Source organism: Neodiprion lecontei, chromosome 2 (genome assembly GCF_021901455.1).
Source record: "Neodiprion lecontei isolate iyNeoLeco1 chromosome 2, iyNeoLeco1.1, whole genome shotgun sequence".
NCBI classification, from domain to species: domain Eukaryota; kingdom Metazoa; phylum Arthropoda; class Insecta; order Hymenoptera; family Diprionidae; genus Neodiprion; species Neodiprion lecontei.
In genome coordinates this window covers 25728261-25756238 of record NC_060261.1, presented here as the reverse complement: position 1 = coordinate 25756238, position 27978 = coordinate 25728261, and the positions used below count along the sequence as shown (strand labels likewise).

Below are 27978 nucleotides of genomic sequence, written 5' to 3'. Positions count from 1 at the left end.
GTTGACAAATTGTTCGAAAAAAAATTTGTGCAACAAATCTCTAATGAGATTTTTTAAATTTCATGTAAAATGAATATATTGAGTTTTCTGAATACCTATGCATTTTTTTGGCATTTTCAGCGATTTTGAAAAACGGATCAAAGATCTGAATTTTTGGATAGGGTTTCGTAAATGATTATACATTACACTGAAGAAATTTTAGAGGTATGTAACGAATTGTTTCATAAATAGAGCGTTAGAAAATTTTGGAAAACGGAATTATTCAAAATCGCCAAAAATTCCAAAAAAATTCATAGGTATTTAGTATAACCAATAGATTCATTTTGTAGAAATCAAAAAATTTCACTAAAAATTTGTTACATAAATCTTTGTTTAAACAATTTCTTAACAACTTTGTAGCATTATTATCATTCAAAACGAATTGTCTTATTAACTTGGTTATGAATCATTTTTTCATATTTTTAACTCTTCGCGAAGTGTTCAATATTCTCACCGAGACTCACTTTTGGTTGAGAATACCCGTCTAATAAAACCTTAAAGTTGTTGCAGATAACCTTCTAATAATAAATATGCTTCCTACTGATTGATATTAGTAAGAAAACATGTAAATAAGACTCGATCTACATAGTTTTGAATAAAACAAACCCGAATTGATTTTAATGGCTGATTGTCGAAACACGAATTTTCAAAATTCACTCACTTTTGTGAAAGACAGAGAGTATTGGAAGGGTAAATTGAATAACAAGAACGTCGAAGAAAATTACACAACTAACAAAGTTTAACTCATTATCTTGAGAAAAAAAGTAAAAAAACCAAATAAATATACAGAAAAAATAAAACTTTTTTTTTTTTTCTCACGATCATTTTCAGTGCCTGAATACGAGGTGATACCGATTCGCCACACGTTGCCAAAGAGGAGCATCAATTCTGAGCCCGAATTGCAGCTTCAAGCTTTCGGAAAAAATTACAATCTCTCCTTAAAGCCGACACGTGGCCTTTTACCTGCGAAGGATCTGCCGATTTGGACTGTCGAGAAAAACAGTTCCCAACCAGACGGTCTTCATTACGTTGACGTATCCGAGGTACTGCTGAGAAAATATTCTAATTACACTGTTTTGTTTTTGTCCTGTTCTTCTTACAATTAGCCGGATCGAAGACTTGTATAAGTATCGTGTACAATAAAAACGAGACGTAATTTTTCATTGTAGACTAAAAGGAAAGTTATCAGACTTGAAGAAGTAACAAATCGTTGAAATTTTTAATTCGTTTCAGGAAATTTCACACTTTCAACTAGCTAACGACTTTTATGGACCTTATGGAATACTTCCTTCCATCTGCGAAATAAATAATTTTTTAATCGATTGAGTCCAATTTTCATTGCATAGGGGGAATCGATCACTGTAACGATGGATTGAGTTGACAGCTCTTAACGAATTCAACATTTTTTTTTTACAGATCCAGTTAAACTTTGTCAATCCGACTGAATAATTTATCATCTTACAGTTATGAGTAAAAGTTTGTTTTGGTAAAATCAAATTTAGTCAAAGTTTGACCGTTTCACATGAATCGAATAAGTGCAAATCAAATGCTTGGTTTTCTCGGTGTATACCTACTTTTTTCAAGCTGTGCGTCAGGGTATCTCAAAAAGAGAAAGAGAAAATGTAGATTTTTCATGCACCTACCCCTCAAAACCTGAGTTCTCATAGAACAAATTACCCGCGCGTAGAGGGAGCGCTGTAGCTTAAGTGGAAGCCGCTGCTCATTATTCTCTTCCCATCAACAGCCAATTAACGTCTATGACCAACTTTCTCGAAGGAAAAATTTCATCACAGGGATTGTATTTCAAATTAAAAGAATAAAAAATCAAATGAATACTTTGTTTATTCTAAACTTGCTGATTTTTTATAATTTCTAAACGAATAAATCCAAAAAGTTTTTGCAGAGCTCCCTCTTCGCGAGGATGTTTTTTTCTATCAAACCTCAAGTCGTGAGGGGTAGGAGCATGAAAAATCAAAATTGAATTTTTTTTAAGACACCTCACTGTACATATTTCGTGATTCACAATTATAATTCACAGGTACGAAGAATGTACGAGAATTAAACATAAACATCTGACTCTATATGTATAGTATGCATATTAGAAAGGGTTCATGATTTGAAAACATATTCATATATCACAGATGAAAGTACAAGTACAGTAATAATATACTCCATACCGTAACAGTCTCAGGCAACTGAACACTCAAATGCAGATGCACCTAGTTTTTCCTTTTTTATCTAAATCTTATCAGCGAGCAGGTTATTTACTAACTCAAACACTATAACCCCAAAAATATCTTTGATCGAGAAGTAAGAGATGGACAAGAAAGGCAAATCCCATAAGTCTTTCGCCTGGTATACTCATAGAGATATTAAAGTAAGTGTACCAGTTATTGACACGTTTAGACTCAATTATTGGCCCTTTCATTTTCCAAAATGATAAATCAACGGAACAAATTGTGAATTTCTCGATGATGTTACGGGATAAATGATTGAGATCGCGACGAGCGGCTATTGTTTTGAGGAATTCAATATCAGAGTATATAATTGATTTATTGTCAAAGATATGGAGAGTGCAATGGAAGAAAGGTGAATTTAGATGTTGGCCGAATGAAAAATGACTTAAGAGTAAGTACTTGGGGGGAAAGGATGCAAAGGACTGGTTAGTGGCAGTGGAGAAGTAGAGGGAGCATTCTGCTGATACGGTATGGAAACCGAGGGAGTGAGATGAAGGTAGCTGTAAGGGTCTGGCAAAAGAATCTAAGGTCTGGAGGACGTAACAATGACTAAAACCAATTGCTGGAGGGTTAGACGCTGCAAATTTATTTTTTGATAATTTTAGAACTACAAGCATCAAACAGATACAACAAAAAAAGGTCAATAATTGGGACAGCATCAATAACTGGTACACTAATCTTACTTGTTTCCTCAAAAACACATCACGTGCGAAAACCATTCGCCAAATACACTAAAACGATCAATGCTTGCATAAATTTTTATTTCATCTCGAAAAACATGGGAATAGCTAGTAGGGTGGTCTTTAAAAAGATTATATTTGAATTTCAACTGTCTCATCCCCTAAATTGGCTTTAAATAATTCAAAAATAATTCCCTAATTTTTTCAGACTTTTATCTCAACTCAAACACGTGCTGCCAGAGAGCTGATTTCCTTATTGAAACCTTTTCAAGGGAACAGCAAATCTACCAATTCAAAATGGCGGATCCCATATGGCCGACAAACATCCCAAAAGTCACTTGGTAGCATTCTTCGATCCGCCATTTTGAATTTCAAAATTTCGATTTCAGATTCGTAATCAGCGACCAAAGAAAAATCCTCTCTATTTTAAATTTCGTCGAAGTCCATTTGGTAGATTTACTTTTCCGTTGAATGGGTTAAATGGGAATATCAACCCTATGGCAGCACGGATTAGAGTTGAGATAAAAATCCAAAAAAATTAGGGAATTATTTTTTAATTATTCGAAGCATATTTGGGGGAGGGGGGGGAGCGGAGAACGTCGGGATTAAAAATGACCTTTTACGACTGCCCTAATAGCTAGCCGCAAAAATACTTTCTTGATGTACAAAAAATATTAAAATCAGATTTGATGCCAAGTACATGATTCAAATCTAAGGTTTAGACGCCGCACTCCGTAAAGATTGAAATTGAAAAAAAATTGCAAAGTCTTCTTGTAGCAAACGAAATTATGAATCAATGCAATATTTAGCCATAATTTCACCGTTTCATACTTACAATAGCTAAGTAGGTATCACTCTCGAAATCGAGAGAAATCTAAGATAGAAATTCAAACGTGGAAATTTGAATTCACGATCAAACTTGCTCGATTGGAACGTCAGATACATAATATACATATTTTAATATTATATCGCGGTGCTAATGCCAACAGGGCGTATATTTCTTTTTTTTTTTTATTGCCAACCGTTCAGTAGACTTGTTTTCGAGCTAAATATTGACAAAAATATATACGCCCTTTTGGCTACAAACTTAGATATACACCCTGTAAATTTTTTTTTCAATCTTTAGCTCGAAAAGAAGTCTACGGAACGATTGGCAAACAAAAAAGCACCCTTTTGGCTTTAGATAGCTCTCTAAAGCCAAAATGGCGTAAAATAATTATGAGCCGTTTTGGCATTAGCACCGTGATGTGTTACGTTACAGAAGTGAAAAACTATTTCGTTCACCTAGCAAAAGTAAGAGGTGTGAATTGGGAATATGAATTATGGTATTCATGTATTGAGTGAACAAGATTTTTGGGCACAGGAAAGAGAACTGGACTTTTTACTTGCGAAATCTCTGTGCGTATATGTATTATATATCGAAAAGCAGTTCGGTATTTACCAATAATGTTTCGCATCTGATTCTGTATAATCATCGCGGATAGCGACGGAAAAAAATACAGCATATGGAGAATTGTTTGTTTTTTCGAATCTTTATTTTCAAGACAGTGTATTCTAAAAAATTATCAAATTATTATTACCTATCTCCCTTATAAATCGACCGTGGAGAAACTTTTGTAAGAAATTTCAATGTTTACTCAAAATTAACCTGGAATATCGATATGTTAGTCGGTACTTTGAAAACATCGGAACAAAACCTTCTGTAAAATATTGTGTCAAATCTTGGAAATTATTCGTACAGCGTGAAAGTAATTAGAATAAAATGACGAACGATTAAAGTTTGTGGAAACGAAATTATCAAAATATTTCAGACCTTCGTTAAACAAATATTTATTCAGCACAGTATATAAATGAATTAATCTCGGTGCATAAATTATTACAAACTTGAAATTATACGTCTTGTAATTCATCCGACATTTATATTTTCCAAGGAAACGTCGACGCGTCTACGCGAAATGAATTTAAATCATCGAACTCGCAATGAATGCCAGATTTCTCTTTCCTTCCCAAGAGCTGTGACGTCACTCTGGAACATTACTTAAGCCTTTTGTATTTCTACTTCGCTTGTTTCGCGCACTCCTTCCGTCACGCATCTGGCCACGGAATTTTCACTTTTACCATTCACCGGCACGTTTCATTGCAAATACCGGCTGCCTACATCTGCACCTGGAAACTCCCGAGTCGAGGCAAAGTTGACAAAAATCACGGCATACATTACATGGTTTACGACTTTGCTCTTTTTATTCTCCAACCGATAATAAATGTACAAACAAATGGCCTTGGGCAACGCGGAAAGTTATTAAATATCACGGTTCAAACCTTAGGCAATATATTTCATGATTATAATCGCTATTTTCGGGATTCTCTATCGCCGGTTTCACGCTTCAGGTAGAACGTTTTTACAACACTTTTGTTTTCTACCTGCGGGTGAAAATATATTTCTATGCATTATTCTTCGATGAAATTGAAAGATTATGAAAACTGTACGGCAAACTCTCGGCGTTTCTCATAATTTTCACCCAATTCCGCGGACACTGTTAGAAATTCTACAGCGATCCAAAAACTCTGACACAAACTGGTCCAGAGGTTTGCTAAAATTTGACGGGTATTGCAACTTTCTTAATGCTTCAGAATTGTTTTCTAAATATATTTGAAGATTTTTCTGGACAAAATCTTTGAAACACTTTTATACTATGAATCGATTTTTTGAGGAGGAGATTTCAATCTCATTTTCTCACGAAAGTTCACTAAAAAAATTTGTTTCATTTTCAGTAAGTTATTTTTCATTCATTTTTGAGTAAAAAAATATGATTCTTGTCAAACTGGCTATTTTCAATTTCTCATTCAATATTTTTAATAATTCCATGGGAAATAAATAAAATTTCAAACCATGAACGGGAGTGGAACAATTTTTAATAATAGAAGTTACGGCTGTTTTACTTTAGAAAAATTGACAACAAATGGTTGACCCCTTCACTTTAAAATGAAAATGTTACCTCAAAATGCCTATATTTGAGTAAAGAAACACTGTATGGACGATTTTTAGATGTTTCAGAAATTGAATTTTTCTCTCAAAATTTGCGTTTTTCACGCAATCTGAGAATAATTCTGCAAAATAAATTAATCGGCTGCAAAAACTGATATAGTATGTATGTCAACAAATGAGTAATTAATTAATCGATATTAAAAAGTAATATCCTTTCAGTTTTCAGTTACCTTCTAAATAAAAGAACTATAACTTATATAAAAAAAAAAAACATTCAACTTCTATTCATGGCTTGAAATTTTCGTTGTGTAAATTTTCTGAGAAACAGATTTCTTCGCTTCTTATAAATAAGAAAAATAGGTGGTATACATGTTACGAATGTTTTAACTGTGTAATCAATTATTTTTTCGGATGATATCTGGAGAACGAACAAACGGATTTTAGTGGTTTTTTCTCTATCTAAGGAGCTTTTCTTAGCTCAAAACTTAGATTTCATCGGTCATGCAAAAAATGTTAAGGTTTTTAACTAAATTTAAATTCTTTCTCACTCCGACGTTCTTCACGGCCAAAGAATTACCTTGCGTTTTTTTGAAATATCGATGTGGCGTCCTTTAATGAAATTTATTTCATTTTTCAGGGAAGCGTTGATATAGGCGATATTTACCAAGACAGGAGCAACATGGCGTCTATTCTCCTTCGGCGAGATGAAAATGGAAAAGTTCTCGTGGTAAGCTGCGCTCCGTATTTCTCAATTCAGTTTCGAATCGCCATTGTATCAAAAGGCAATAGTTTTATAACGCGTTTTTAATAGGTGGGGCATTATTTTTAAATTCGGACAAGATTTTGTTATCAAAATTTTTGATACGCTTCATATTTTCTTTCTTTCATGCTGTTTGTTGAAACAAGCATTTATTTTCTAAAAAATTTACCGCGATTATTGTTTATCATATTGTGAATTTTCGTAAAATTTTATGGTTAACTGTTTCTAATTAACAATTTCATTTCGTAATTTTTGTTGAACCCATGACTAAAGACGAAGAAAACATATGCTCACTTGTTTTTAGTATCTCATTTCGTTTTAAAATTATATTTGGTTGAAAAAATCGAATAAGAATTCTCCTGAAAGTTCATAACTCAGGAAAAAATTGTTATAAAAATGCCCAATAATCATGAATCGTTTTTTAAAAATATACTACAACAATTATGATTCGTCTGCTTTCTCTGCAATCTAAAAATAATATGTCGATATAGGTAATTATATCGGTTGGTTAGGACTGGAATACTGGAGATTCGGGTTGTTGGTAATAATTTACAGGGCACAGACACATTGTTAAAAGGCACTTTGATCAGTGACTCAAAGTGTCTTGACCTTTCACTTTCACTCTCTCTTTAACGCGCCTCCCGCATCTCTCAATCTCGATACCGAATCTTGATGGACTTATACACGACGACGGCGACCCAGGAAATACCGAACAACAAAGAACACTTTTCAATGTTGCATAAAGTGTTTGGTTCAACTGCAAAATCGATTACGACAGAGAACATTCGTATTTTAGCGTATCAAAGTTGAAAAGCATGTTCTCACGTGAGTGAAATTTCATAGCAGGTCATTGACCTGATAACAAATGTCGATAGTCGATATTGGATTTTAAGGTCATGTAGTATTCCTACCATTACCGACCGAGCAAACTCACCCGTGTTCTTCCTATACTAAATAAACAAATTATTGGAAATGGTTCAAATTTCAATGGTGCATCGCTCTTTTGTAGCGGGATTCAGGAAAGTTACTCAGATCACGAAAATCATCAAAGCAATGTGTGGTTTTTTGATATGTGTTACTATTCCACCACACGATCGTAAGAAGCATCTTTTATTTGCGAAATTATTATAACTCCTACTTCTCGTTTAGCGAACCCAATATTGCATGAAAACATTCTCACAATGACTCATTTTACGCCTCATTCTTTCCGCATTTGCGCAAAGTATCTCAGCTATTCACTTTTTGGCCCCCGAAATGCGGAAAATGTGGGATTAGTAACATATGTGAAAAAACCACATATTTTTTTGACAATTTTCGAGAAACGAGTAACTTTCCGAAATTTCGTTACAAAGAAGCAATGCAACGTCGAAATTTGAACAATTTCCGATCATTTGTTTATTTAATATAGGAAGAACAAGGGTGAGTTTGCTCGGTCGGTAATGGTAGGAGTACTACATAACCTTAAAACCAACACGGCCGTATTTTGCGCTTTCGAGACAAACAAAAATTGCGTTCTTAAGTTACCTTAAACAAATATGGCTAAAATAATTAAATTTTTTATTTCACGTATCCACGAAATTAATGTACCTAGACATGGATGATAATTTTAAGATTATTTACAGGAAGGAAATATAGGGTCAGAATTAGTGATACGACCGTTACCAAAACGAATTTTAAAAGATGTTGTGAGAAATTCGCAAGATTCGCAGCACGGGAAATCAAAGCAGGATGACGTTACACGTACGAAAAGAAACCTAAAGCACACACATCATCACGTCATTTACAAGAGATCGCAGCCACTGCAAGACGACGATTACAGTGATTTTGGTGGGTATTTCGAGTATTTTATTATCGCCATTCTGAACATTTTTCACCTTATTTAGTAATGTTATAGTAGAAATGAATTATACGCGTTATCAATCAACGTGTCTTTGGAAATCTAATGAGCATTACATCTAATATTTTGTATTTCAGCGTTCATGGAGCCTGATCATCTGGGAAAGAGGTTTAGATCGAAACGATCGATCGGTAGTAGATCAAAGCGCGAAGCGCCATACGCCATCTTTCCGGAAATCCTGTGTATCGTAGATTACGACGGGTACAGGTAAATGAAATATTTTTACAACCGGAAATTTTGATCAAATTCACATTTAATGTACTATCAGAATTAATGGTTCATTTCATACAAAAATATGCAATTCACAAAATGAAGATATTTCATGTGAAAAATTTTCGTCACCATTTTTCCTCTCATATAATATTTGTAATTAATACTCAAGCGTTAATATTTTCTTAGGTTACACGGCGGAGATAATGTACAGATTAAAAGGTACTTCGTCTCATTCTGGAATGGAGTTGACTTGAGATACAAATTATTGAAGGGTCCAAAAATTCGCATCAGCATCGCGGGTATTATTATTTCAAGAGTAAGTTACTAATTAATCACGAATTTAGAATTTATATTTCTTTTGTTTTCCTTAAAAACTTATAGTGACTTATTTATCAAACATATGAACATATGTGATACTCTTTCAGGTTGTCATATCACGTTAAAAAATATCTTATTTGATCATATTCTGATTCTAAATTAAACTGCTTGAAAAGAGTTTTGAATTACAAAATACATATTATAATTTTCTATTCGTTGAATAAAGGAAAGTAGGATGATTTTAGCTAATAAAAGACGAGAAAATTTTTTACGACGAATTCAACGCCATAGATTTTTTTCTACAGTTTTTGTCTTGTCTTGTCTCATTTTCGGAAATTTGCAGATATTAGAAGAATCTTTGTGGAACGGTAATCTTTACAGTTTCAAAGTAAAAAAAAAAATAAAAAATAAAAAGGATAGGTGAGAATATGATATTAAAAAAATTACCAAAAATGTTACATGATAATCCATTGTCACTGAAAATCTCAAGGAAAAATGTACTGTGCAATGGTTATCGTAGCTTAAAATAAAAAAAAATTAATATAAATATCGAGTCACCGACTGTCCTGCAATGTTTCGTTTATTCTATTTTTTTACTCAAAAACTGTTGAAACTATTTTTCTAAACTTTCCACACTCTACTGTGAAGTATTCAGAAATATTTGTGGGAAAAAAGTCGAGGATATTGAATTAAACGACAAAAAAAACACATTTTCAGTATTTTTTGCTAAAAATAAATATACTCCAAGTTCGTCGTGAAAAAGCGAAATAAGAAATAATAAAAATTGTAATAAGATAGCAGTATTAATTTTTTAAGTACGAATCATCCCAAATCTACAGTTTCAATGCCGATTTCTTCGTACAGGCCTTTTTTTGTCCCAGGAAATCCTTCAAGAATAGATTCAATTATTTCAGCACAGAGTCGTTTTCTCTTTGAATACTCGCGTGTATAATTTTCAATTTTTTTAAGCAAGCATGTTTTCACTTCGCCAAAATTTTCGGATCCATTTTTGCTAATTATGGTTTCCAATTCATCTTCCATTTTCTTAATTGAATTCAAAAGTCTAGTATTTTCATTTTTCGCTTCAGTAAGAGACAAGCTTGACTTCAGCGCTGCAAGTTCGGCTTCTTTTGAACGAAGCTCTCGTTCGAGTTCCAGTTTCTTCGAAGTAATTTGCGGCAAGTAAAGGTCTAGTTCCCTTTGAATTCGCATAAATTCTTCTGGCTCCTGTGTTCCATCCTGAACGACGCAGTAAACTTTTTGCTTCCCATAAATCTGGAACAAGTGGAAAATAATCCATAATTGTTTTTTGAAGAAACTTACAATACTATTTTATATTTTTTATCTGATTAGAGAATAAATAGAAATTCGTCCAAAGCAAACATGAATTATTTCAGGTTTCACTCAAATCAACAGTAATGTCTATAACTTTGACAGGTGTGAAAAAATTGGATCTGTTCTGTACCAAGAATGGACAGATCTGATAAACTTTGACATGGATAAAATGCCAGAGTGTTTCCACACTGTTTGATTTATGAGTTTATGAATTTCGGAGAACATAAAGAGAAAGTATGAACATAAAACTATCACATGGATAAAACCAGAATTATAAATAGTTACATCAAGTATCTAGCGGTGTTAATTTTTTTTTAGAATAGGCACGGTTCATTGTAATTGTTGATGAAAAATTTTTCGGCGATCTCTTGAGATCCTTATGTTGAGCAAAATAAGCTCAAAAACATTAGAATTAGATGAAAACAAACACTCGGGTTTTATCATATTGAACGTTCTAATTATAAAATCATTTCGAAAATTATTGATATCTCAGCTTTTGTCGTTCGAATGTACTCAGATTTATTTCTATTACATGGTAGGAATATTGTTTCATTTGTATTGACTATCACTGGCGCAAATAATATTACTAAAATATTTGTCAAATCGTTTTATTTGTGAGCTACAAAGATATATTTGTAAATATCAAAATAGAGAATACTGGAATTATAAACAAAAGCTTAGCTTCATTTCAAATTACTTCAAAATAATTCAAAACTCAGGAGATTAGTTTAATTTCTCTCTGCGATGTTTCATTTTATTCAGAAGATTATTTTCTAGCAAAACATTGAAACCATCTTTTTATAACGCTGTTATCGTTGAATATTTAATTTGACAACGTTGTGTCATTACTGATTGTGATCAACAGATTTCAATATTGAATAGACTATGTACTAAAAAAAATCTGACGAAAATATTTTGTAGGAAACATTTTTCCCAACAAAATGGGGCCTCAAAGCATGGAATTGAACCAACCTATTAGATTTGAAACCATTTTAAAGCTATTAGAAATGTTGCATCGATATTCATACACTGGTTCGTGATTACAATATTTTGGATATTTGTATTATTGAATGCCGTTCAAAGTTTCGAATAATCAATCAACCGAATTAGCACCGTTCAGAGTTTGAGCAATCCGCAACTTAGACGAGCTCGAGTATTGTCAAACATATCTTAACAGCTTACGGATATAATAATTTGATAAATGATTTTTGGCCAATTTTTTTTACCACCTTTTCCTGATTACTTTGACGTACGCACCTTTTCGAATATTTTCTTACTCTCGACCAGATTGTCTAACGCCTTATGGACATTGGCTTTACTGAATTCCTGCAAATTTGATGTGATGTCGTTCGCACTGTAAGGCCTGTTCTGGACTTTGAGAAATTGGTAAACTGCATTCGTAGCCATTTCATTAGGCGTCGCAGTAAAGCGAAGACTTGAACCGTCCGCAGCCTTGTTTTTGACTTGGCGCAATAATGAAACTTCTTTCTTCTAGGGTAGAGACGCTACGCCGTATTTGGAACAGAATCGTGTTGGTCGAGATGCTATAGATTCAGCAGCTGCCTTGACCGATATGGGGAAATACCTTTTCCGCGAGAGGCGACTTCCGGTCTACGACATTGCAGTAGCGGTTACAAAGTAAGAGTGTTCACTTCTGAAACAAAATAAACACAAAATCAATACCCGTTAATAACAAACGACAATTTTCAAGTAGTTCGTATCGATTTTTCAATCATCTTACAAAACAAATGTGCAAACAAATTTATTTGAGCGCAAAACTATTCGCATTACTATTCAACTTTCGATTCGAAATTTGATTATTAGGTATGCAAATTTATTCGAGGAATCTTTTGTTGTACTGGTTTCCACAAAGTTGAGGATGCGATTTCAACTATTCCTCAAACTGCTGAGCACGTGTTAATATTAATAATCACACGTTAAATTTGTGTGTGAAAGTATGCACGGAGAGAAAAAACTAGAGCTTAATACAAAAGAATTTGTGGGATTCACACAGGGACTATTTGCCGTTCGATCACCGTAGGCGTCTCTTGCCCATTCCCTAAGACCTCATGGGCTTAAGGTCATGTAGTACCCCTACTTTTACCGGCCGAGCAAACTCGCCCCTTTTTCTTCCTGTATCATAAAATCAAACAAGCGGAAAGGATCCAAATTTCGACGGTGCATCGCTCTTTTGTAGCTAAATCCCGGAATGTTACTCATATCCCGAAAATCGTCAAAAAAATGTGTAGTTTTTTGACACGTATTACTATTGTCACATTTCCCTCTTTTCAGGGGCCAAAAAGTGCATAGCTGAGATACTTTGCGCAATTTCGGAAAGAATGAGGAGCAAAATGAGCCATTGTGAGACGGTTTTCATGCAATATTGAGGCCGCTATACAAGTATTACAAATTGCCATAATTTCACAAATAAAAGATGCTCTCACGGTCAGCTAGGCGCACGGCCGAGCGTTCCTTGGTTGTGGGAATAGTGACACGTGTCAATGAACCACACATTTTTTTACGATTCTCAGAATATGAGTAACCTTCCCGAATTCTGCTACGAAAGAGCGATGCACCTTCGAAATTTGAACCCTTTTCGTTCGTTTGTTTATTTAATATAGGAAGAAAAACGCGGAGTTTGCTCGGTCGGCAAAGGTAGGAGTACTTCATGACCTTAATGCGCGACGTATCCTTTTTTTCTTAAATGCACCAGCGCACATGCGAAGATCTGAACGGATTGAATTCATAGCAACGTTCCCTTTCGCTAAAACAATGAAGTTGTCCGAAGGATATTTCTAAGAGAGCCCACGGACTTTTTCCGTGAGGCTCCTTGCGATTGTGTTTCAAGCCACGCCTCTTATACTGCAGACGCTTCGCTTAAAAAGCAATCGCAACGAATCTCACGGGAAAAATCCGTGAGCTCTCTTGTAAATATCCTTCGGTTAACTCAATGGTTACAGTGCATGACAGCCTTGCTATTAGCCCAAGTGACTCTAGGGACTTTTCACGAGATTGATGTCTGTAACGATACCGTAACGAAACAGAAAAAAAAATTTTCGTTTTCTCATTTTTCCAATTACAAAGATTTCAAAATATGAGTATATTTTGTTTCATTACGGTTCACTAAATTTCTAACAATTCCAAAATTGCGAAGTAATGGTTTCTCCTCAGCATAAATCGTTAGAATAACGTTACTAACTTTAACATTGTTGTTTTTCCCTATATGCCGAGCTTATTATCCGTGGAGCCGTTCTTTGCGATGAACGGAAGCAGCGCAAAAGCATATTCTAAAAGAAAAGCTTGCGATCGAGGTATCACCAACGTTCGTTTGTTAAGGTAGTTGTGTAGCGACAGTAAAGCCATTCGATGGATAATTGTGAGCACTGTATTCCTCAAATAATAGAAAATAAATTTAGCAACGTCACGTGATTTTCTTGTATTGTAGTCTGCTTGAACCTTTAATGTTTACCTCGCTATAACCTTTATTTTTGTGAATCAAAATGTCAGATCAGTTACGATTCAATGAGAGATTTGCAAAGAAATACTAAAAATAAAGTGTTTTAGCAATATCATGTACAACCTAACCAAAATTACAATCGAATTTTTTTTTTTATATTATGTTTTTAATTATTAAATGATGGTCAAAATTCGCAAAAATTTGATATATTATTCCTAAATATTCATTTTATCTTATTCAATACTTCTTCCCCGTTCTAAACATTTTCTTTTAAAACAACCAACTCGAAACTCAGTTTTTAAACCAGTCCCTATCAACACAATATAAAATAGCTCAACTTTAATATCGAAAAACTCAGTAACTAAACGGTAAATCATTTTAAAACTTTACAGGATTATTTAGAATTACTCAAAAAATTACATAACTAATATTCACGTGAATTAAAGATTTCCAAAATTACTGCCCAACTACCTTAAGCTCTAGTTTTTTCTCTCCGTGTAGATTCCGTACAGCCACTCTTGAACAATCGCGTTCAATCCAAACACTCCATAAACAGTGCAAGCAAGCCGATATTTCATCATTTAATTTTCTGTAGGAGTAACTCATTTTTTTTCTACAGTGAAACTTCCCAATAGCAGACATCTTCGGAACTAAAAATAATATCCGTTATTGAGGATTGTCCGCTATTCAGAACAATACTAACGTGTAAATTGTGCTACTAAAGATTTTTAGACTGTCCATTGTAAAAAGGAATCCGTTGTTGAGAGGTGTCTGTTAAGAGAAGTTTCACGGTATTACCAAACGTGTAAAGAAGTCTAACACAACATCACTGATGATCAAGAATTCTTGCTTTCAATTTTTTCATTATATTATACCTGTATAGGTATACATATTGCACATACCATATAATAAATTTGCAAGTGATTAATGAATAGTTGAATACTTTTTCTGAAGGAATACACACATCAAAATTTATTTTTTTATGCAATATAAATTACAAATACAAAAATTACCTTTACAGTGAACCTTTCCGTAATCACATGCTATAGCTACATGTAATAAAAAAGTTGAGAAATAAGAGTATATAAGAAATAATAATATTATTGTTTTCGAATTAGAAAGCAAAGTAGTAAAAAAAAAGTCCGTGATGGATACACACCTCTGATTAGGTGTTTTTTAAACGTCAATCTGTGACATGAAACAAGTTAGAACAAAAGACGGAAAACTCTTGAGCAGAACATGTTGTTTTTCTAGGAAATTGCTCTTCGCAAGTCCAAGAAAGAAATGTCCAGGTGTTCTTTTCACGAAATGCTATTCAAAAATGTGATAAAACTAGAAAGAAAAAAAAATTAGCAAATCCCTCACATTTTCACAATCTGCAGGGCATGAAATATTTCAATAACTGACGATCACTTCTTGGAAATATTTGCTCTATGATCTCTGGAATATTTTTAACAATATTACTGAAATATTTTAGGAAAACATCTTGGGCTATTGTTAAAAGTTGTTTTAGAATATTTTTGAAACATTTTCTATCATATTCCAATACGTTACTCTGTAATATTATTACAAATGTTTAAAAATGATTGTAAGACATTTTCTTCAATCACTACCGTGAAATATTTGGCACAATTTCTATAAATATTCTGAATCATTTATTTTCTCTTTGATTCGCTAATAACGTAAGATTATCTAGTTTTCTTCTTAGATTTCTGACGAATGCGAAATTATATTGTAACATTGATGGAAATATCTTCAACTTGGTTTCTTTATATATTGTTGAAATATTGCTGTAAAATATTTGGTAATATTTCAAAAAATTATCATGTATTTGTAGGAATATTTCAAAAATAGTTCCACCAAATTAACATTTCTTGATATATTTCATGCCCCTGAATAAATGAGCGGAAGCTTATCAATTTATAATTGTTCCACCACAAAACGTTACTATTTTTTACCGTTTCCTAAATTTTTTTCAAACTTTCTATAGGTACTTAAACAATCGATTTACCAGATATCGTCCTATTTGGAAGCTTTACAATAATATATACACACTCATATTTTTTCAACCCTAATGTATAACTTGTTCGATAATTATGTATAAAATTAATAATTTCATACTTTCGATCTTTTTATTCTGAAAAACAGGTATGATATGTGCCGCCGTAGGAAAGGCGGCCGCTGCACAAAGGGAACAGCCGGTATGGTTTATTACTTAGCGATTAAGCTTTTTTCCGATCTTTAATTTATATTTTGCGGATCCGAAACATGTATATATATCGGAATTATGCTGATTGAATTTTAGATTATTTAAAATAATTTGTATATACATAAAAACAGTTAACAACCGGGTAAAATGCAATAATTATTAGATTTATCTATGAGGGCTGCCAGACGATGAATTGTGCAATTTAGTAGAAGAAAAAAAATTAGACGAAACTTATTCGTAACTTATAAATTTGATATAGCCGAAACTTGAACCACCCCGAAGATAAATCTAATTCATTCATCACAGCTTATCATATTTTATACTACTGGGCTGCAATGACACCGTATGGATCATGTAGACTAATGAAATAAACTGTCGCGTGGGCTTTATAAGTTTAGATAGTATAATAATACAATGATATTGTATGGTGAGTTCCATGCCAAACCACCCGGTCTGTGACCCTAACCACTTCAGATTATTTTTTGAGCGTATTGCTTAGAAAAATTAGCGAGCCATGCGTTTTTACTTGAACAAATTTTGTAATTTTAATGTGGCGCAACTTTGCAAAAAATACATGCAAATAAGTGTTCAAAAAGTCATTTAGAGCTTAGAGTATCTGTCTTGAAATATTTTTTGCCTATTCAGTCTGCATCGTTCAGAAACACTTCTACGATGAGTTTCGTTACGTTTCATCAATGTTTATCATAATTATTTATGAAATGGTTTATGATGGTAAATTGAATTTTTGAATTATAAAAAATTGTAACAAAAATTACCATTCACAAATGTATAACTAAGTGTATCGAAATTTTTGAAATGTATAGTTTAAATCCCTTTGGAAAAATACAAAGAACGGGAATCCTACTTCAGTATTTTACATCATAAATTGTGTAAATCGTTTCAAAAATTAAATCATCATAGTTTTGAGATAGCTTGAATAATTGTTAAGAAATGTTAAGGAAAATATTCTTGGTCCAGTTTTTTATTTTTTTAAAAATTTTTGTCTTTCAATTCTTGAGCTGACGACTGTGAGTAAAAAGGGAAACAAAACGAGAGACTCACAGGCTGGATTATTTTGCATGGAATGACCTATATATCACTCAACTAATTCAACATCACTCGACTCAAATATGGGATATAACGTTAATGCCACCTGTCTTTGACCCGACAATCTACGATTGAACTAACATGTTGTAAATTAGAAAAGAAGAAGAGTTGTTACACCATTTATTCAACCATCTACAACTAATAGTGCGCTGCTGCCATTTGATTTCAAATTCGCAACATACAAGTTAACTTTGAATAATAAGAAATGTAAGGGTTAAAACCTTTTTTTTCTGAAAGCTAAAGTCAGTCATTTGATATTCTTGGCAACATTTTTCCAGGCATGATGTGTCGATAGAAACTTAATGTTTAAACATTCATACTTTGAAAAGATGCTAACCTGGAATCCTATTTTTCGCCGACACATGTCTTGAAGATTACTATTTTTGCTTTATTTAGGCAAAAGAGATAGTCGTATTTAAAAGCAGAATATTAAGAAGAAAAAAATTGGAAACACATTTACGATAGTCGTAATAATTCTGTTAAAACGGAGATAAATGATTCAGTAAACCTTAGCGCTAAGCACCAGCAGATAGGCAACCATTTATTTTTTCATGGCAGCAAATACCGAAAACGTAATCAGTTTCTCATTCGCTGGAAGTTGAAACTGATCGACAAGATGCACCGAATCCTCCGGTATAATTAAGAGCGTTTGAAAACAAGTTAATAGTTTACTTTTGAAGTAAAATTTATTATTCAAAAATTGCAGCATAACAGAATGTTTTTTTCATTTTGCATTCTGCTATCAAAATTCACTATGTTTATGACGTTTTTACATAGAACTCGTAACTTATTATTGGAAGCAAAACTTTTAAGTCTTAAAATTTTTGATGACTAGGCCATAAAATGTTACTATATGTGGCATGCCCGTTAGGTAGATTTTTTCAGGGCAAGGATAATAATTGAAATTATTACTGAAATTATTATTCGAATCAAAAACAGTCCACGGACGCGTCCCATACAATACTTTTAACGGCACAGGTGTGAAAGAGTCGACAAATACGACACGAGATGATTGAGGTTATGGCGACGTGTTAGTTCGACGGTGTGATAGCAGTACTAGCTTTTGGCTCTCCTTCAGCTCGTACTGAGATCATAATCCTTGCTCTAAAAATACCTAGTTTAGCGGCATGCCACACAAAGTACTATTTCATGCCTCTGCATGCGCTCGTAAACCGTTTCTCGGTTCGAGCGATGTTTTCGGCATGACCCGCCTCCGCCCTGCGGCTGGTGAAAACATCGGTCTAACTGGAATAGACTCAGTTTACATGCATGCAGTGTTGCCAACTCGGATTGTCGTAATCCCACTAGGGTCCTTGTCAAATCCCAACAAAAACCGCTAGACTCGTCTGGACAATTTCTCACCCAAAATAAAGGAACTAGCTACGTTATCCGCGAAAAAAAAACACCAAACTTCAAAACCGAACCCGACAAACTAATCAAAAGGCGTACATAAAACCCTACGAAAACGAGCATTCTAGCGTAACCAATTTCATTTTTTTGTGTTTTATGATAAGAAATGTTGTATCTGATATCAAATTGGAAAATCTGAATGTGAAATTTACAAATAATTGTTTATGCATTCGAATTTTTATGTGACCTGTTTGGGGTTTGTTCATTTGAGGTTTTGTCTGGATGTTGGGTTTGTTTATTTGAGATCATATTTGACTCGTTATTTGGGTTTATATCTGATTGTAGTTTTAGTTTATTTAGTTTCATATTTGACTGTGGGTATAGTGTATTTGCATTTGTTGTTGTTCCTTTGTGTTTATTTAAATTTTTGCAGAAAAAAATATGGTGTAAATATCAATCCATTATAAAAAAAATCGAACCATCAAATTTCCCGGTAAAAATGTGAAGTTGGCGAAAACCACAAAATTACCCGCTAAAAAAGCCAAGTTGCTTTCAAAATCGCCAAATTTCCCGCCAACCGTTAAACAGGTAAATATTCTCACCAAGTTGGCAACACTGCGCATGCTACGAAAAGTACTATTCTAGCCTTTTCATTGTCAGTTAATATAGATAGTTGTAACAAGTTGTAACTTGGAATAAGCGTTTTTGAAAATTGTCGATGATCGGGTTCCACAAATGGATATTACTATAAAATTTCATCGAAGCGTAATTGAAGGACAATTTTGCAGTAACGGTTATAAAATCCGATTAACACGCAGACATTGATGAGTTTAAATGATGTTTTAATTTTCAATACATTGGTCAGCTTTATGTTGTATTCACCAGGTACGATTATTGGCTAAAATAATAATTTTTTTTCATTATTCTCATTCCTCAGACTCTAGGCGGGCTGCCGAGATTGACGAAATTTTTTCATTACTGAAATATTTGCACTTGGAATAATTATACTGTGAATCACTATTAATATTTTTATGACTGTTGTTATTACTGTTATAATTAAATTGTCTCGTGACTTTGGGAAACGAAATATAGTCACTATACTTAATTTACAGGATAAAGAACATTTTTGTTGTTGCGTTGCAGATTAGATATGTGCAGGAGGCAATACGCGAATGACGTGTGCAATAGAGGAACTGCAGGTACGTTTCTCAATAAAAATCAAACGTCGATTGCAAATTTTCATTTTATTTTTTATCTCCGTACACGTGTTTTTCTTTTTATACTTTAATTTCGTTCAAATCATCCATTTTTTCTTATAACTTGAACGTTGTTCAATTTTCTCACTGTCAACAAATAAATTTCAACTGATTTCTTACCTTTTCCTTACTCGTTCTCTATAATGTTATACTTCTGTTTAATACACGCTACTGCAAGTGTGATTTCTGTTTAATAAATCTTTCACCTTTTCCATAATATTGCCAATTATAGTATAAATAATGCAGACGATATCCTATCGCATTTTCTACAACTGCTTCCTCGATTCTTCGCCATGAATCAATGTCATAAAATCGAAAACATTACGATTTGCAAAAATGCGCCTGCCTTTCAGCACTGCGTTATCACAGTTGTCGCGAAGAACACGGAAATGGGAAATAAATTTGCAAGTTTCAATTCTGTTTCGGAAAAAGTGACCGCAACTGAAACTTTTAGAATTATATTTACAAAAATGTTTGATCGATTGACCGTATTTTCATTTCTTTATGACACGCTCTTTTGATATTTACGATTTATAAAAATTCATGCGCGAGATGTCGACAGTTTCGGCATAATAACTTGTAATGCACATTAGATTTTCATGACAAAATCCACAAAAAGTCGATAATGAATGTGTACATCAATTTCAAAATAAAAGTCCGATTAAACTTTTCTCGAAATCATTTTGTTCGAAAAACTCATCCATTTAATCGTTTCGACGGAGGAATTTTTTCAAAAAATTTGTCGATCAAAACGAACCCCGAAGAAGTTTAATTAATAAAACGGTTTGCCAAATTTCTTGTGATAAAAACTTTTTTACTAGTGTCTTGCTGTTATATGTTACTAAAATCTAGTGTAAATCATAAGTTATGGAGACCAAATTATTGAAATCGACAGTGAATTTTTTCATATCTCGATGTGGATATTGTGACCGCCAAAAAATCTAAAACAACTGATTTACTACACGGAGATTAGAAATCAATTGACTGCCCGCTCTAGACGTGAAACAAAATTGGTATTGACAGGACGGTTAAAACAATAGTTTTCAAATCGTTATAAAATATTCACATTTCACTGTATTCTACCTGCACTTATATTCTATGTACTCTATATTTCTATACTGGTTTTAATAAATGTCTCTCATCTTTGGACGCGTTTCTGATAAGGACCGTGCTTGGTAAGTTTTGAGACTGAACGTCCTCTTTATCCAAACTCGGAATGAATAATACTGAACTCAAAACACGAGGTATTCATATTTAGGAAAAAAAAACTCGTAAATGCGTACTAACAATTGTCAGTATTTGCCGTTGGAAAAAGAATGAAATTAACTACGAAAAATGTCAATAATTAGGTAGAGTTTTTGAATGTTGGATATCTTCTCTCATTTGCGGGTAACATTGAGATCATGGGTCACTCGATATTTATCAGTCGTTACATTTGGCTGAAACGTTTTGAACTAAATTTACACATATATCTATGATTGCGCCATTTTTAGTGTACCGTTCTTTCTAATTTTCCTAAATTAAATGATTTTTGAAATATTTCTATCGAATGAAGTTTTGAAAATAATTGGTAATAGGGCAATTTTTTACAATATCAATTCAATGTCAGTTATTCCCGTAAGATTTTTATTCTATCATTGAATTCAAAAAATATTGTTTTTTGAAATGACTATTTTTTACTTATTATTTAAATTTTTTTTATAACATTGGAGAAAGTGTATAAAAATTCAGATCGTGAGTGAAATGGGAAAGAATTAATCTTGATGGGAGTCGTGACAGTTTTACTTTAAGTACCCAAGTTAATAATGATTTGGAAGAAATTTATTTTTAAAATCAATTACTCGACAAACTAGAGCCAAAAAGTGTGAATGATCTCACTTTCGTGAGGTAAAGTAAACGGTGATCCGATCTCTAAATAGTGTACAATAGGGCAGAGCGCAAAAAACAGAATTTCGAAATCAGTCTTCCTTGTACGCTGATATTAATAATATTTGTAACTATCGATAGTTTGTTATTACTACTACAACGTAATAATAATTCTGATAATAATTCGACGATTTTGAAAATCAATCTTTATTGTGTAATAATAATTAATAGATTTTGAATGTTGATCTCTTGAATTACTTCATCAAAATCAAACAGCTATAATTTCAGTGAAAAAAATCAGTCTATCATATTTGTTATTTACAATGAAGTTGTTTGAACAAATCGAGTCGAAAAAGAAAAAAATTGCCATATTATTTAAGTATCTGTACAAAATAATTGACCCATGCTCTCGACATATTCCTTCGAACTTAAATTATTGTTACAAAGGTACTTGATATACAATCAAACTTGTTATTCAAAATTTTCTTCCCACACTTTTACCTTCTTACGATAAAAAACTGAAACCAGACGCATGTCGCTTGCAAAGAGGCCTGCTTCAACCAACAAAATGAAAACTTGTGTATAATGGTATATAATACGGGGAATACTTTTATATTATATACAGATAATTATTATTATATACAACGTATACGGGTCACTAATTCTGCTGCAAATAATCTTATACTATTATAATGAATAAACCTTCTCATTTAGTAGACTACAAACAATTAACAATGATAAATACCTGGCCCAAACGAGAAAACCGAGATTAATTAACGAAAACACACCTCATTTACTTTGAATACGAAAAATATTTCTATTCACTAATAAGTTGAATTATAACTCACATACTTGTGGCAAATTCATACAAGAAAAAGACTGTTGAATTTTTAAAGATATTTTTTCCAACACTTGCTTGGGAGTTTGATTTTCGAAGCATATGGAGCGTGCGTAAAGTGCCCCATTCCCAAAAAGTGCGGTATAGCAAAGTTGGCGCGTGCGCTCTTTCGGATAACTCAATTTTACGCACTGACTTTGAGCATAAGTTATCTAACATAACCTAACCTAACCTAACCGGAATTTTACGCGCTCTCAGTGGTACTTTGGTTGGTTCTGAAATCGAACTTTCCTTCACAGGTGTTAAAAAAAATAGCACGTGTCACTATCCGCACTTGAAATAGAATATACTATGGCATATTTCGTGCAACTCTTTTTTTTCGAATCTCAGGTAATAACGTTTGGGACGGCAGCTAAAGCAATTAACAAATTTCATTGCTCTGGTATTAATTCAACATATCATGTCGAAAAAGCTTATAATAATGATAAAAAGCCTATAAACAACAACGAAATAACAAGTGATAAAAAAAACACGAATCTCAACGCAAAATGATATCCATAATTCAGTAGGGCTAATTCGATTTCTCCTTCCCGTATAGGTTTTGCATATGTTGGTGGAGCCTGCGTCGTTAACAAACGTCTTGAAAAAGTCAACTCTGTCGCGATTATCGAGGATACTGGAGGCTTCAGCGGGATTATCGTCGCAGCCCACGAAGTTGGACATTTGTAAGTTTACTTCCAGATCATCTTCGTTGTGAAAAAAACTGCGTCCCTGCGTTTTAGTGAAATCATCTGGATTTTTGATATGTTGTAGATCTTGGCATTCTTAAAAAGTCTCCGCGAACACGACCCTCTCCTATGAATAGTTTCGGCGCTAGTGACCAACAAACCTTAAAATGTTCATCCTATTTCCAGTCTTTCTTTGTGTAAGACATAATACGAAAAAAATAATTATTCCTAATGAATAAAACTTAGGCATGTAACCGGACATGATCACTTTAAGTCTACGGACTCATCCCCTCCTCCAACGTCGATGAATTTAACTGTAGATGACGTTACCTGGTGGGACCTGGTGAGAATAGGTGTTTTTGGTTCACTGATGGAAAAATGGAGATCAGAGAGTGCCTCATATATACATACGAGTATGTCTTTCAAAACATCGCGGACTCAATCCGAGAGGTCAAGGGTGAGACCAGGTCGAAATGGTATGGACTGCCCCATATCCACATACATATATGTATAGTTTGTACACATATACACAAACATACATACATTTTATACAGGGTGAGTTTTTTATCTTGAGACATCAAAATATCTCAAGAAATACGCATTGTACAAAGAAATGTTCGAGACTAAAACTGTTTGATTTTGATGGGGAAAACTAACCCCGTAAAATTCAACCCTCCACCCCAACCCCTGAGGGCGTGAGGGGTAGTAACTTTGAAATCTTAAATGGAAACCACTATTTTTTATTGCAGGTTCAAATTGTCCATGAGAAAATACACAAGTTTTATTCGAAATTTTTTTTTCGATCGGATACAGATGGCGCTGTAATTATTAAAAATCAAATTTTTCATGAAGTAGTACGTGTTAAACGGTTCCAAGAGTACGATTTGGAAACTATCGGATTGCTTGTTTCTGAGTGATCTTTCACATCAAGTTCTCAAAATGGTGACCTTCCACTTCGATGCATTTGTTGATCCGCGCTTCGAATGATTGTACACAACTGAGAAGTGTCTCTGGTATTATTTTCGCACAAGCATTTCTGATTCGCTGAATCATGTTCTCACGAGTCGTTGGCACTTCTTGATAAAATTCACCCTTTAAATAACCCCACAAATAAAAATCCGGTGACCTAAGGTCTGGTGATCTGGCAGGCATTTAAAAAGTTTCGAATAAAACTTGTGTATTTTCTCATAGACAATTTGAATCTGCAATAAAAAATAGTGGTTTCCATTTAAGATTTCAAAGTTACTACCCCTCATGCCCTCAGGGGTTGGGGTGGAGGGTTGAATTTTATGGGGTTAGTTTTCCCCATCAAAATCAAACAGTTTTAGTCTCGAACATTTCTTTGTACAATGCGTATTTCTTGAGATATTTTGATGTCTCAAGATAAAAAACTCACACTGTATATACATACATACGTATACATAGGCGCTCTCTAATCTCGATTTTCTAATCCGAGAACCAAAAACACCTATTTGCACCAGGTCACACCAGTAACTTCATCTACAGGTAAAGTCATTGAGGTTGGAGGAGTGGATGAGTCCATGACCTTAAAGTGGCCTTGTCCGATTACATGCCTAAGTTTTATTTATTAGAAATGATTTTTTTGATTCGTAGTTTCCGTGCACAAAGGAATACTGGAAATAGGATGAACATTTTAAGGTTCGGTGTTCTCTAGTACCGAAACTATTCATAAGAGAGGGCCTTTATTTAAGAAAAAAAATTTTTATCATGTTTTACGGTACTTCTAGCAACTGAATTTGTTTGTAACGTGATGGAAATTGCGTAAAAAGTAGTATTATTACGGCTTGTTTTCATTCTATGAATTCAATATTCATTAGATATTTTACGTATCATAAAGGGAAGATACGAAAAAAAAATCAGCCTATTGGAGAGACACAGGCGTAGAGAAACTGCATTGTTTGCAAAATAGTATGTTGTGTATCAAGGAGGCAAACTCGGGTTTTTCAAGTTGCGCGTGATTTTGCAATATGAGTCGTACGTGAACCGAAGACGGATATTGCAAATACGCGAGGCGAAAAGACTGTTTCCTCCTTGTTGGACACGATTCTTTATTTGACAAGAGTATGTTACGTATTTTTTCACGAACCACGAAATTGAGGTTGGAGTCGTGTAAGTCAGATTTGTTCGCGACAGCGCATGCGCACAGTATGAAAAATACCACTTTTAACTCCTAGAACTAAAAAGTTGTCTTTTCTGTATTCCACGCATGCGCATTCGCATTCGCATTTCATCATAGTAGGCTGGAAACGGGATTCTACATCCGTGCCAGAATCATAAAATCCCGTTTTACGTCAAGGTAGGCCGAAAAATATCGCTTGCATCCCGGGCATAACACTTTACGCCGTTGATACGAAAACATCTATTGTGTACATGAGACATTTCACGCCATCTGAACCGGATATTTCTTTTTCTTTCATCGATTTTCATTTCAAAAACATTTGACCTATTATTACTATTACTTATCTTCAAAGCTAATATAAAAACGCCCTAAATTGAACTTGGTATTTTATTTGACTTCTTTTTTTTTTTTTTTTTTTTACCAAAAAAAATCTGGGTCGATTAGAAGAAATAAATATGAAAAATTCGTTGCCCGCAATGCTGACCGTTTTGACTTAATTGTAAATCTTCCCATTAGGCTTGGCGCTGTCCATGACGGTTCTCCACCACCAAGTTATCTCGGTGGTCCCGGCGCCGAAAAATGTCGTTGGGAAGACGGCTACATAATGAGTGATCTCAGACACACGGAAAAGGGTTTCAAATGGTCCCACTGCAGCGTCTCGTCGTTCCACCATTTTTTAAAGTGAGTCCTGGCAGCTTCGATGACTTGCATCGAATTCATTACCAACGAGACGACGTTATAAATATTTTTTTAATGATCGCGATATACTTTTCGTTTTCAAATTTTGTAGAATGTTTCTGAAAAACTTTGATTTTTCATCGAAAAAATAATTGAGTTACCATAAAAAGACTTTGACATATGCATAATTTAACAATTTTGACAGTGTTACATAGATTTGATGAGTACTTTATCGCGGTGTAAATAGAAAAAAAAATTACAAGTACACAAGTTAGATTTTTCAAATTATTTCTTCATATTCTATTGTATCTTCGTTCGAAGAATTGAAGAAACGAAAAATTATTTACGGCTATGGCAAGCAAAAAAATGTTTCAACTAAATCATAAGCATATTATTGAAATTCCCAAATTATATAGCAATGAGATTTTTTTGCGTTTTATGTTCGCATTACAATAAACATGGTTGAATATCTTTCTGTTCCTAGACTGGTGATTTTTGAAGGAATAAAATATTATTCGATTCAATTAACATGATTATTAATGATCGATGCACCTGTGGTATATTTAAGGGGTAATACCACTGTAATAGTAAAAGAAAAGCACTTCTTTGACCTTTCTTCAGATGAAAGGAAAGGTAATAAAATAATAATCTTTAAGGAAGTTATTAGGCACGTATTAAAGTGTAATACAAAAAATTATTATCAACAAATATTTAATAATGGCGATGCTGGAGCCATTCCCGCGAGACATGTTGAATTTTACGGCACGCAGTGTAGCTGGTATAAATTTGAATCTAGAAAAAAAAAATACTTAATCCACATGTCTATAGCTAGAGAAATAGGTAGGAGATTTTAAAAATATTGATTTTTGTGCAATTGGCGAGTATTAGAAAGAAAATGTTCAATTTTCGACCAAAGAAAGGGCACTCATCTGCTAATTAATAATGTTTAAATTAAGTTAGCAAAAATCACCTACGTATTTCTGTAGCTATTAATATGTAGATTAATTGATTTTTGTTTTCCAGATTCAAATGTGCACCAGTTACACTGCGTGCTACATGTCTCGCGAGAATGGCTCCGATGTCGCCATTTTTGAATATTTGTTAATAATAATTTTTTTTTTTATTATACTTAAATATATGTCTAATAACTCCCTCAAATATAATTATCGTATTACTTATTCTTCCATTAAAAAACAAATTGTACATTTTTTATGTTTTTACTGTGGTGTTACCACTTAAGATGTTATCCGTCCGTCTAGCTCAAACGAAATCCCACCGGAGGTCATATTACAATGCATAATATTTATTAACGAATAATAGACTTTTGAATTTTTTCACATTACGCGTTTCCTTATGAGCTGACGCCAGTTGGCGGTGACCACAGAAGGTTGGTCATTTAGAGAAGACGTCCGATACACACACGTGTCTAATGTGTCCATCGGAACTTGGTAGTCTAACTATTTTGCATGCAGGTTACAACACACCGAATATTCATTTTAAGAAAACGTCAATTCTATTGAATAATAATCTATGATATTAATTTTCAGTGGGGACACAGCCACGTGTCTTTTCAACGCGCCACACGAGGACGAAGCACTGCCCAGAGTTCTTCCAGGAAAGCTGTTATCTCTTGATGCGCAATGTCGAAAAGATCGCGGCACTAGTGCATGCTTCGTGAGTGAAATACAAGGGATTTCATGCTCATGCCCAATTCGCTAACCTGTGACCCCGACCATTTACTTATTTTTTTTTCTTTTTATTTTTCTCATACAGACACTGTTTGCAAAAATTAGCGCGCCATTCATTCAGCTTTGCAAAAAAAAGCAGGCATAAAATGTTCAAAGTAGCATTTTCGTTTTTTCCAGATTGAATGAACTTAGGCAA

At 33.6% G+C, this 27978-nt stretch overlaps 2 protein-coding genes across 9 annotated transcripts in view; one reads left to right on the top strand and one right to left on the bottom strand.

The window, feature by feature from the left end:
• Window positions 1-27978, top strand: part of LOC107218913 (venom metalloproteinase 3) — a 109354-nt gene that overhangs the window by 67714 nt on the left and 13662 nt on the right. For 7 of the 8 annotated variants that reach the window (XM_046732910.1, XM_046732908.1, XM_046732906.1 and 4 more), the window contains exons 5-14: window positions 871-1082; window positions 6580-6669; window positions 8325-8529; window positions 8677-8806; window positions 8999-9128; window positions 11961-12103; window positions 19732-19787; window positions 23147-23273; window positions 25933-26097; window positions 27642-27768. In XM_046732910.1, the coding sequence (XP_046588866.1) occupies window positions 871-1082; window positions 6580-6669; window positions 8325-8529; window positions 8677-8806; window positions 8999-9128; window positions 11961-12103; window positions 19732-19787; window positions 23147-23273; window positions 25933-26097; window positions 27642-27768 (1385 nt within the window). Of the gene's footprint in view, window positions 1-870; window positions 1083-6579; window positions 6670-8324; window positions 8530-8676; window positions 8807-8998; window positions 9129-11960; window positions 12104-16070; window positions 16124-19731; window positions 19788-23146; window positions 23274-25932; window positions 26098-27641; window positions 27769-27978 lie in introns of all 8 variants that reach the window. The other variant, XM_046732911.1, reaches the window with a different exon arrangement.
• Window positions 8835-11961, bottom strand: LOC107218914 (homologous-pairing protein 2 homolog). Its single transcript, XM_015656955.2, has 2 exons — window positions 11723-11961; window positions 8835-10405 (listed from the first exon to the last, which is right to left on the bottom strand). Exons 1-2 carry the CDS (start codon window positions 11870-11872, stop codon window positions 9953-9955), a joined length of 603 nt encoding a protein of 200 aa, XP_015512441.1. The 5' UTR covers window positions 11873-11961; the 3' UTR covers window positions 8835-9952.

Excerpts from the sequence above, each read along its gene's own strand:
- LOC107218914 (XM_015656955.2), bottom strand. The coding sequence starts at position 11,872 with ATGGCTACGAATGCAGTTTACCAATTTCTCAAAGTCCAGAACAGGCCT. Across the intron at positions 10,406-11,722 it reads GTAAGAAAATATTCGAAAAG|ATTTATGGGAAGCAAAAAGT; the intron begins GTGCGTACGTCA and ends CACTTGTTCCAG.